This window comes from Ovis aries, chromosome 2 (genome assembly GCF_016772045.2).
Source record: "Ovis aries strain OAR_USU_Benz2616 breed Rambouillet chromosome 2, ARS-UI_Ramb_v3.0, whole genome shotgun sequence".
NCBI lineage: Eukaryota > Metazoa > Chordata > Mammalia > Artiodactyla > Bovidae > Ovis > Ovis aries.
The window spans coordinates 37,571,275-37,583,289 of record NC_056055.1 but is presented as its reverse complement, the minus strand read 5'-3'; the positions used below and the strand labels follow the sequence as shown (position 1 = coordinate 37,583,289).

General features: G+C 50.6%; 1 protein-coding gene and 1 non-coding gene across 8 annotated transcripts in view; both read right to left on the bottom strand.

Moving 5' to 3' along the window:
• The window catches only part of UBAP2 (ubiquitin associated protein 2), a 114,669-nt gene that overhangs the window by 3,258 nt on the left and 99,396 nt on the right, over nucleotides 1-12,015 (bottom strand). For 6 of the 7 annotated variants that reach the window (XM_027964289.2, XM_027964291.2, XM_027964292.2 and 3 more), the window contains 6 exons: nucleotides 10,238-10,277; nucleotides 7,956-8,139; nucleotides 7,000-7,069; nucleotides 2,521-2,716; nucleotides 1,908-1,999; nucleotides 1,613-1,660 (listed from right to left, as the gene is read on the bottom strand). In XM_027964289.2, the coding sequence (XP_027820090.2) occupies nucleotides 1,613-1,660; nucleotides 1,908-1,999; nucleotides 2,521-2,716; nucleotides 7,000-7,069; nucleotides 7,956-8,139; nucleotides 10,238-10,277 (630 nt within the window). Of the gene's footprint in view, nucleotides 1-1,612; nucleotides 1,661-1,907; nucleotides 2,000-2,520; nucleotides 2,717-6,999; nucleotides 7,070-7,955; nucleotides 8,140-10,237; nucleotides 10,278-12,015 lie in introns of those variants that run through there. The other variant, XM_060409146.1, reaches the window with a different exon arrangement.
• Nucleotides 8,791-8,873, bottom strand: LOC114113432 (small nucleolar RNA SNORD121A). The gene has a single exon (XR_003588466.1). It is a non-coding gene; the product is annotated as a small nucleolar RNA SNORD121A (small nucleolar RNA).

Sequence of the window (12,015 nt, the reverse complement as noted above, 5' to 3'; positions counted from 1 at the left end):
CCCATGACCCTCAGCAGCATCCACCTGTGACATAAAATGGCTGAGAGGAGGGGGTGCTAGGAAAGCACAGCTGGTACGGTTCAAGTGGGGACAGGCCTGCAGGAAACCCAGGAGGCGGTGCTCTTTCACAGAAGAAAACCCGAAGATGGAAACGAGCAAAAACACACCAGAGCCTAGGAAACGACCAAGGGGAAAGAGAAATCTCTACCTCGAAAGGCAGGCTTACAAGCGATTTCTTCTAAGGCACAAAAAGATGAACGGAGTATGAAGCAGGACGACTCCCGGGCCTGGAATCCCACCAAGCCACTCTGAGTGGCCTGACCCAGCGCCACACAGACTCGTCTTTCAGAACCAGCTCCCACGTTCCATCCCTGAGGCCCTGGGGCTGCGAGGTTTCCTGAGTGTCAGGAGGACCTGGGCCGCGTTTCCTGATTTCCCTGCGAAGCCCTAGGGCTTAAGGCATCCCCAGAAACCCCAAGTTCTGTTTTACACCATAGAAATCTGCCAGGACGTCCTCAATACCTTTCTGGGCCCTCTGGGGATGTGGGCAGAAAGCCCCACAGGCCCTCAGGCAGTAGCATGGGTTTGCAGTGGCTGCTGGTTTGCACACTGGGGAAGAGCAGCCCAGCTCCAAGCCTCAGGAAATACTCCAGCAGATGAAAGAGTCTCCCAAGAGAAACAAGCTTCAGCCACTGGGCCCGGTGCCCACAGCTCCCTAAGCTCTCTGCGGTCAGCCCAGAGCAGGCAACACTACTTGTGGAGGCCACCTCACCCTGCACAGAGTGTCGGGGTTGGGGGGCAGGGGGCACTCCACTCCAGTCTTCAGTCTGACAAAGGACACCTCACCTTCACTTGGGGAAAAGGAAAGCCCGTGCCCAACAGAGCTGACATCAGTGTCCAGATAGCATTACTCCCTGACAACGTGACAGATGCCCAGACCGCTGAGAATGAGCAGGAGTCTGCTCAGCAGCAGACCAAGAAGGGGGCGGCAGGACAGGAGCCTGCAGGCTGTCCAGACAGGGCGCATGCCTCCTCATGTCCCGCTCCTGCACTGCATCCTGTTCATGCGGCCACATCCCAGAGTGCCTCATCCTGGGAGCAAGGGCCGAGACAGACAGGCAACACTGACCTCAGAGTGAGGCTGCAGCAATCAGAGAGAACCCAGGGCCAGCAATCTTACAAACAGATGGCAGGCTACACCTGGAAGGGCCCTTTGCTCCAGCCACTCACTCCAAAGAATGACACTGCCATCACCGATGGCCACTGCAGAAGCTAGACACTAGATGGCACTCTGAAGGACAGGACTTTATAAAAAGCCTAGGGACAGGCAAGTAACCCCATATCCTGGTCGGTTGTTTTGTTTTTAATGGGGGGAGGCTTAAGGGGAGAGAAGGACCCACATTTGCTAGAGGCACTGCCTACTGGGGCCCAGGTCCCAAAGAACTTCAAGGTGCCCAGACTATAGCTGCTCCAGGCACCACCATCACAGCAGCTTTCCCAGCTGCGGTGCTGAGGGAGTCCTCAGGCGGGACGTGTCCCGAGGGCCAGCCAGCAGGTAGGGTACGTGAGACTCAGAGCCTGAAGCCCCCAGCCTCCCCCAAACCCCACTCACCATTGGCAGCCGTGACTGCAGCATCTGGAGCTCGTCATAGCCGTAAATCTGCTTGGGGACACAAAAGCTGTAAGAGGCCACAGGCCACCCCATATGGGGCCAAAAACAAGGCTGGAGGTGGAGGACACATGCAGGAAGGAGATGGGGACGAGCTGCTGTGGGCAGATGCCCCACCTTGACTGAGTCCAGCTAGAGAAAGGCCCAGGGTCTGAGGGCAGAGCTGCCCTCAGGGGCAACGGGGGCAACTCAAGACCCCCCAAGGCCAGCTGGGCTGAGGGAAGCCGGGAGTGCTCACCGGGTAGGCAGGAAGCAGTCCTCCGGGGCCCACGAGGTACTGGTTGTGCAGCAGGGGAGGCACCCCCTGAGGCAGGTTAGGGGGCGCTTTGCCTACAGGGCAAAAATCAAATGAAGTAATGCGGCCCCCACACGAGTACAATTCCTCAGCTTCTGGGGCATAGCAGAACGCAGCAGACTGGGTAGCCCCAAGACAGGGACAGGCTGGGCCGCAGGGGGTGAGCTGCTGGCAAACCACTGTCGGCTGGGCCCACGCAGCCTGCCCAGGTCTGGCTGATGGGCAGTCACACAAAGTGACCAGGAGCAGCCCATGAGAGCTGCCCCCTCATCTCAGCTGCAGGGATGAGTGAGGGCAGGAAAGAATGGACCACTCCAAGCAGAAAGGCTGCCGGAAATCCTGTCCAGGGAGCATCCTCCCTGGCAAAACTGATTTCACCATCAGCCAGGATCTGGCCCCCACCCCAATCCCAGCTCTGGAAGAACCAGGCCTCAGGAGGTCAGTGGGACAGAAAAGAACCCCACAGGGGCTGAGCCGGACACAGCTGTGCGCTTTCAATGCCTGTGAACCCCCATGGCTGCCCACCGGGGCCTCCTCCCAGGCCACGGGGACACACCTGAGGTCATCAAAGGCGCAGCCCTGGTGCTGCTGCTGGGGGCACTCCCGGGGGCACTGCCCAGGCACAGGCTGTTGACCGTGTTCATGCCGCTCGGCAAGCTGAGCCCTGAGGACACGGCGCTCGAGGCGGAAGTTGCTGCCGTTGAGAAGGTGGCCGAGGGCTGTAGGGAAGGGGCGCTGTCCACGCTGGCGTGCTGGCAAAACAGAAAAGCCAGGGCACATGGATCTAGGGGCAGAGCAGAGAATGCACGAGGACTGGCCTGGGCTGTGGGCCTATGGCCTCAGGCTGACCTGTGTGCTCGCCTTGGCCCCTCACTGAAGCCATGGGGACACAATTGGTCAGCTGAGTATCAAGACCACCACAACTGAGATTTATGACCAAAAATCGTCCTAAAAATCGCTCAAGTTGCTCATGCTCTGGTAACTGAAACAGGCACAGAAACCTCAAGTAAACCTTAGTTTATAGATGAACACAGAGAATCTCAATAGGAGGTGAAAACCCACCTCATAAAATATCAGGAGAATGGAGCCCGGGGCCACGGCAGCCCAGCCCAAGGCAAGGCCTCCTGGGCACTCTGACTTGAAGCCACAGGTGGCCTTTGCTCCAGCATGTGAGGATATTCTCTAGGTCCTCAGAGTCTACACCAGGAAGGGCATGGCCCTGCCCTAGGCCTTCCTGAGAAGAGCCACCAAGGAGAGAAGGGCAAAGCCCAGCGAAAGCTTTGAAGAGCCTGAGCGCCAAGTACCAAGGTGGCAGGGAGGGTTTTGAGGGTTGAGAGGAAGCTAGACGAGATATACCTGGTTAGGCAAAGTGAGGGCCGAAGACAGAAGAAACGGCTCTGTAAGACTGACCGTGTGCACCACAAAGAAGCTGGGAAACTGACGCGAAGCTGAAGAATGGGAAAGACCAGGAGAAAGGACAGTGTGCACTGTCTTCCAGGGCCCAGATGACTGTGCAGGTCCCAGCCCCACAGGCTGCCCTGCCCGCCTAGGCAGGAGCAACCAGATCCGGTTCAGCAAGGGCAGACTCCGAAAATTCTGGTCTCCCGGGGCTCCCCAGGACTCCTGCCCCTTCTACCGAGATGGAGAGACAGACCAGCGAGACAAGGGCCCAGAGTGGGGCTGAGGCGCCCACTACCCACACCTCACGATCCCCTGCACAGAGCCTAGCTTCCATCCAAGGACACCAGCCAGAGTCAGAAACAGCTCTGACCACTGCACTGTGATGTCACTGGCCACCCAACCTTTCAACCACAGGATTGAAAAAAAAAAACAACTGGCAGTGTGGGGAGTAGGGGGAATCCATAGGCACTCAGGAGTCATCCAGAGAGCCTCTCCTGCCTTGAGTGGGCCCTGAAAGGGTCCCTGAATCTGCCCTTCCACCTCTCGAATCTGTGAAGAAGACAGGCTGCTGGCCTGCTTAGTCCATGTGATGGGGCTGTCACTCAGCTCTCCAGATGGGCCCAGGAGAGCACAGCTGACCACACCTTCCCCAGAACACGAGGGGTAGGAGAAAAGACGAGATCCTTTACAAAGTGGGAGACATCTGGCTCTGACAGATTATGATATACCTGACTATTTAAAAATCAAAACTGTTTCTAAAACAACAACAATCCTAGGAAAAATATTTGCACTTCCCATCACAAAGGGCTACTTACTGGTCTCCCAACTATAGAAATAAATACCAAGACTGGACATAAAAATGTAAACATCTCAGCCAAAAGGAAATTTAATGGTTTACCAATGTATAAAATAGATGGTTCAAGCTCTTTCAGTTAAACACTATACTGACAGGTCATTTTTCTATTAACATATTAGAAAAATACAAATATTTGGTAACATCATTTTGGGAGGCAGTGGGGAAAGAGGACACTTCACTGTTTGCCAGTAAGAAGTAAGTGGGTTGAAATCACTATGCAGAGTAATATGATAAATGCCCAGCAATGCCACCTCGGAGTCTATCCTGCAGACACAGCATGTGCAGAAGGCTGTACACCACTGTCTGCACAGGTACATCTCATGTTCTTGTGCTTTGCAGGTACTGCGTTTCCTACAAAGTGAAGGTCCAAGGCAACTGGGGGGTCAAGCAGGTCTACTGGTGCCAATTTTCCAACAGCGCTGGCTTACTTTTCGTCTCTGTGTCACATTTTGGTAATTCTCACAGTATTTCAAAACTTTTCATAATATTTGTTATGATGATCATGACCTGTGATGTTACAAATGCAAAAAGATTACCGCCTGCTCAAAGGCTCAGGTGATGGCCAGCGTTTTTAGCTAATGTATTTATTAACTAAGATATATATATTGGGGGACTTCCTTGGCAGTCTGCTGATGAAAACCCCCATGCTTCCACTGCAGGGGTCATGGGTTGGATCCCTGGTTGGGGAATTAAGATCCTGCATGCCACAGGATCAGCAAGGGAAAAAGAAAAATATGTTGTATTTTTTAGACATAATGTTATTGCAGCAAGGCAAAAAGAAAAAAGATAAATATGTTGTATTTTTTAGAGGCAAAAAGAAAAAAGATAAATATATTGTATTTTTTAGACATATCATTATTGCACACGTAATAGACTAGAGTGTGAACAAAACTTCTATGCACTAAAAAAAATCAAAAGATTTATGTGACCGACTCTCCCACATTATTCACTTTATAGCAGTGGTCTAAAACCAAACCCGCAGTATTTCTGGGATATCAAAACTGAAAATGGCCCTCAAGTTCCATCAGAGGAGGACTACTACATAATGCAATGCAGCAGAGCTGTGAAAAAAGAACAAAGAACTCTGATCCAACACAGAAACCTAAAGATATACTGTTGAGTGAGGGGAAAAGATACAGGAAACTGTATAGAACATTCCCATTTACATTACAGGACAAGGCAAAGAGCAGAAAGGAAAATGACTGTGTATGCATTTGATAGGTTAAGAAAACAAACTCTAGATCAAGAAAATAATAGGAAAAGGGGCAAAACCAAGTAGAAAAGACAAAAACTTTTCAGTGTGTGTCTTTTATGTCTTTTGTTATTGAGTCTTGTGACTCAGTGACCACTTTAGCAACTGCACAGCGAGTTCTGGTTGTGGCCACTGGGACCGAATGACACGGTTCCTGCTAAGACAGTGCAGCGGACCATGAGATGGGAGCCCAGGATGGGAAGTCAGCGCTCCAGGGCTCACAAAGGGGACATCTCAGGGCACCCACTGGCCAAATACAGGGTATAGGTGGTGCGCAGGCAGCTTACTCCAAGGACAGAGACAGTCATACCAACCTCTGCTAGGAAGACAGTGATCTGTGTGTTTCAAGCAAAGAATTATGTATAAACCAATTTTACTTAAGCTAGAATAGGAATGCCACAATGTTGGCCAGATACTGATGAAAGACAGGACTGAACCTTTTCCACCACTTCATTCTATAGCAAAAGATTTGACTTCTTCAGAAGAAACTAATTTGCCAATTTCCCAACTCCCCCATTTACGTGGGCCCAAAACTTCCCTCCCTGCTTGAAGACCACCTACTCCTACCTTGTGGAAGCCTGCTGTCTCCTGGGAGGGGGCACTTGGTTCTTTCCTGGCACCTTTCCTTCCATGTTCCAGTCTCTTCCAGCTTTTGGAACTGTCTCCACCCCCTACGCTGCCTCATCCCACGGTCTAGACTGAGCCGAGACCATGCTCCCAGCTCCAAGCTTAGATGCCAAGATTTCAGTAGCCATGATCCAGGGTCACCCTTCAGCACATCAGGACCTCCCAGCCGGACCCCGCCTGCACGTCTGTTCTTGCCCCTCCACACATGTTTCTGCAACAGGACTTTCCCAAAGCCCCCGCCCCTGAGCTGGAGAAGACGGCCTGGGCTGGCAGGAGTGAAAGCCCCATGACCACACACACTGGATGCGGTAACACTGGCTGGACCATCGGTCCATCTCAAAGACACACAGACTCTTCCTTTCCCTTCACACACTCTCCCTACAATGGACTTCACAAAGTACCAGAGTATTCCCCAGAAGCACTGCTCTCGATAAAACTGGACTTTCAGCACAGCCCGTCCGCAGGGTCACGGAGAGTCGGACATGACTGAGAACACACGCAACAGGTGCCAAGCAGAAGTTAGCAACAAGTCGACTTTCCTCTAATAAAGCTTGCAAAGACCCCAACATAAGAAGCCCCAGAAAATAAAACCAACCCTGCCAGGCAGAAAGGTCTCCTAGAATGAACAGTGAATTCTGGGGAACAAATCCACCACCTGACAGCCCTGCCCATCGCATCAGGTCTGGAGAGCCGATTTCACCACAGAGGCATGAACCACATGTCCTCCGTGGGGCCTAGGAAATTATCTGTTCAAACCACGAACCAAGATGAGACAGCACAGCCAAGTGATTAGAGTATCTGGATATTCAGATTCACAACAACAGCCTCCCCCAACCCTGCCCATGCCTAGGCCCCAAGCTGGCTAAGGAGGGAGTGGGTAGGGGAGCAGGAACACTTACTGTGTGGGATGTGCTGGCGGAGAGCGGCATGTGCGTGGAGGCGAGGCTGCTCTGGTGGCTGGAGAGGGAGCTGGAAAACAAGACAGCGCCACGTGTCCACCACGGCCCTCCATACCAGGGGCCACTTGGCCAGGCAGGCTACCCACGAGCTCGCCTTGTCTCCCCATGGGAAGGCCTGGCTGGACACCCTTCATTCCACATCACCTCGGACAGGTGTTCCGTGGTTAGAAATGACCTAAAGGCTTGCTTACTCGCCATGAGGATCCAGGACATCCTTCCCTGGGAACCTACAGAGCCCGCTTCAGGCAGCTCTAACCATCTGCTCTGAGACTGTAAATGGTAAGAACAGGATTGTGCTAAGAACAGTCAGCCTTGGAGACCTCCTTAAATCTGTGTGTGTGGGAAGAAAGTTCCTACGTCGGCCCCGAACACCAGAGATTGAATGCCCATCAAATGCAGAATTCAAGAAGCCTGGCTTCTGCTCCAGGCTGCATGAGGCAAGAGGAGAATTCTGCTCAGAAGGTAGGTGAAGACCCACAAGTCCGGTCCTCCCATGCCTGTGTTGATCACACATCTTTGAACCCACAGCAAGTGCCACACAAGAGACCTGCTCAGAAATCCCCCAGCACTTTCACCCCACATCACAGTGATGGGGCCCAGAATGTGGGGCAGGGGCGAGGCACGGGGCCCTCTCCTGAGGGCTAAAGAGGAGCAGAAGCGACCCTTTGGCCCCACCCCATCCCCAAAGACCCAGGGCTGTGTGACAGCAGAGGCATTACAGGCCGGCAAGGCTTTCACACCCGGCGCCTGAGACCCCAGCCCTGCCACACAGCATCACTGCAAACGGCCAGGATGACAGGCAGGGGCACGTGGGCTCTGTCCATGGACACAGCCATCCAGAAGCTCCAGGACTTGGCCTTGGTGCCTCGGACTCTGGGTCCCTGTTGTCCCCGTACCTGCTGAGCTGAGAGAGGGGACTGCTGGACAGGTCCCCAGGCTGGGAGAGGGAGGGCAGAGTGGCAGTGTGCTGGGATGCAGGGGGCAGAAGCGGAGCGCAGGAGGTGGTGCTGGGCAAGGAGGCCACAGATGGGAGGGCAGAAGGAGGGTCTGTTGTCTTTGGAGCTGGAACGGATGAAGTAGCTGTAAGAAACAGATCAGTTTAGCTCTAGAATCAACTGTGAGTATCGGAGAAATGCTCAATGTTTTGTGACAGGCTGGCTGGGTTGTGACACACACAAAGTGACACCCCAGGGGACAATGCATGAGTAGGCTGCAGGCAGGCCCTGCCCTGTCTGCTGTGATGGTGGGAAGGATGGTTGGAACACAGGCCCCAGGCGAGGAGGAAGATACATCTTTACCATCACACACAGCCTCGATGTGCAGGTCAAATCCTCCCGACTAAAGGAACCTGACCCTGAGCTGCACCCAGACACGGAAAAGAGGCTCAGAGACCGACAAATACGGTCACAACATGAACACAACAAGGGACAGTGACCACATGGTGGGGGACCCACCCAGGGGTTAGGTCTGCTTCTATCAAATGAGTATCACAGCAGGCTGACCTTGGGAAAGTTCATTGCCAGTAGAGGGGAGCAAGGGGCTGAGAGTCCTCTCCAGGGTACATACAATGGAGAATCACATACACCTAAAACCTGAGGAAGACACCCCTGCCCTCCACAGCTACTTCCAAAAGTGAACATTTTCTTTGCACACACTTCAACAGAACAGACGTTAGAGCACATAAATGCACGCATCAGGCTTTCAGAAGAATAAGAATGCAATCAATCCCAGCTGCAGAAAAGACTCAGTTTTCGTGCCTCCACACATACAACTCAGATATGTGCTTGGAAATAAAGCATCACTGTCTTCTGCAGTTAGGAGGGGGCAGCACCTTGCTTCGGGAGGTCCTGAGAGTCCAGGGGTTATGAGCTAGTCTCCGAAAGGGAGGACAGCTTGACAGCCAGCACAGGCAGTGACAGGGCAACACTGGGCATGCTCAGTTCTTAGAGTGTCCTCACACCCAAGGCTTGTCACTGGCAGGCCTTCCCAAATGGCACCTGTTCTTCCAGAAATCAGATAAAGACACCACAGATGTCCCTGGCCCAAAACTCACCTCCCTGGGTGTTGGATCACATCAATGACAGGTTCATAAAAAGTATGTGGTGAATTGAGTGTGATGGGGGGGGGGGCGGGGGGGGGCGGGTGTGTGTGTGTGAGAGAGAGAGAGTGAGAGTATGAGTTGGAGAAGAGGACATGGCAGATAAAAACCTACCTAAAATGCACACTGTTTTATGGACATCTCACATCTCATTATCTCACTTGAAATCTCCAAATAAAATCTGTTAGTAAACCTCTGTGTGTTCTCGACCCCACACCTGGGCCAAAGAAACTTTCCACCACAGATTAAGTAATTCACACTTCCTGTGACATCTAGTAGATGTACCGTTATCTGTTGCTCTGGCGGTCCCTCAACAGCAAATCCAACTCTGGGTAAATCAATGTGTCATTTCAATTCCAACTGAGGCCCATTCCTGGTCTGGCAAAATTCCACAGCCACACTCCCCCAAATTTCTAAATAAAAAGAGGGTCCTTCTGGCTTCCATACCCAATAGATATCCATTTGCTTCACTGAATGATCGATGAAAATCGGTTTCATTTTAGATTATGACCATAATCGTTGATAAAGAAGCCAAGAACAAAGGGAACAACTAATGGGAATTCACCTACATTAACTCCAGTGATCACTGAGCTATACTAGATTTGGTGGGCTCTCCCTCCATTTCTCCCAAGTATTTACAGTGAGCAACATTTTCTCTCTCTCCTGAACCAGCATGCCAATTTCTGCTTTAAACATCTTTCACATTACTGAAGTGAAAGCCCTCTGAAACTTCCTGAAATCTGGGCCTCTGAGAAAAGCATATTTTAAATCCAACCTACACACCACACTTGGGATGCAGTCTTAAGACAGCAGAATGATGCAAGACCCCCTTCTTCCTGTAGATATATTTCTAGTAATACCATCACCTACAGTCTGGTCACAGGGCCTCTTCAGCTCAACTCTAAACTGAAAGAAATGTTGCCAATGATGAGTCAGAGATAGCTATCAGGAAAGATGGAAAAGGACTACTTTTGCAGAATTAGCCATTGGCCAATCATTTTCCCCACCACATCAGCTATGCTCTTTTTCTGTCTGTGGTTTCCACCAGCCACAACAAGAATAGTTAGCTCACATACTTACTGTCTACTGTCTGCTGACTTCGACTACCACCATGTCCATTCTATAAGAAAGAGAAAATAAAGTAAGTAAACCCTCCATCGAATGACAACCTAAGTTGGGATTTAACTACAAACATATGAAGATTATGAATTTAGCAAAGAACTACGACCTGTTTTGTTTCTTAAGAAAAGGAGAGGCAATACAACAAATTCTTAATAAATCCCCAAACTGGTTATTTAAGGAAGTAATAAGAATAAAAAATAAGACCAAAAGCACGGGAAGCAATGAAACAGTCCTAAAAATTATTAAGCCATAGGCAGGCCTTGGGAACTCTCACTATACTGAAATCACCACAAGCCTTTCTATCTAATGGACATTCTGTCTCCTGAGTACCCCACATACTAGAAAGTAAGTGTTTCCAAATTATAATGAAGATAACTTTCATGCAAGGAATTATCATATTTTATATCATTCAATTGGTCTCAGTTAACCATGAAGCACTTCCCTAGAACTTTCAAACAGAAGGAGGCATCCTCACAAAGAAAACTTTACTTCCACAGATTGGGTGTGGAGACCCGGCAGAGAGACTGAGGGCTTCGCTGGTGGCTCACTGGTAAAGGGCCACTCCTGCCAAGGCAAGAGATGCAGGGTTGAGTCGATCCAGGAAGACCCCACAGGCAGTAGAGCAACTAAGCCCATGTGCCACATTTACTGAGCCAGTGCTCTAGAGCCTGGGAGGCAACTACTAAAGCTCGTGTGCCCAGAAGCCTGTGCTCAGAAACAAGAGAAGCCACGGCAATGAGAAGCCCGTGCGTCCCAACTAGAGAGAGGCCCCTGCTCGCCAAAACTAGAGAAAAGCTTCTGCGGCAGTGAAGTCCCAGCACAGCCAATCAATTAAAAAATAAAGTTATTATTTAAAAAAAAAAACAACAGTAACTGACAGTGGAGCCTACAGGGCTCAGACAGGCTCTGGATGGGACACGGAAGCTGAGGGGATGATCTTCTCAGAACAGAAATTCAGTACACTTTCTTTTCATAAAATCCTACATACATTTTATTCTTAAAACAATTTGAGATTATTTACAAGAAATGTAGACAATAAAACAGAACTGCTAGGGAAAAAAACAAAGCTCAACAAGAGCTCAAAGACTCAGAGAAGGGAACATCAGTACAAAGGGCACATGGAGAGCAGTCAAAGCTCCGTCATTCTGCCTTCCTCTCAACAATGGCTCACCGCTCAGTACGTATACACACATGACATCAAGCATGTTCCTCCAAGACAGCACAAAACCGACATACAAAGTCTTCTTAAAACTACACCAGGGCTTCCCTAGTGGCTCAGTGGTAGAGTATCCACCTATCAATGCAGGAAACATGGGTCCAATCCCTGATCTAGGAAGATCCCACATGCCTTGGAGCAACTAACCCCATACCCCAAAACTATTAATTAAGCCTGTGCTCTAGAGCCTGAGAGCCACAACTACTGAAGCCCCATGCCTTAGAGCCTATGCCCTGCAACAAGACAAGCCACCATGAGAAAACGGTACACCACAACAAGATAAAGTCCTTGCAGCAAGGAAGACCCAGAGAGCTGAAAAATCTCACTAGACAAAAAGAGAGGAAAAGAAGAATGAAACAGCTGCCATCACATCTTGGGAACATTTCATCTAGAAAATCATTTTTAAAATACAAACCCTTGACCACATGTAAAAACAGATAGCCACTGGGAATTTGTTGTATGACGCGGAAAGCTCAAACTGCTGCTCTGTGACAACCTAGAGGGGTGAGATGGGGTGGGA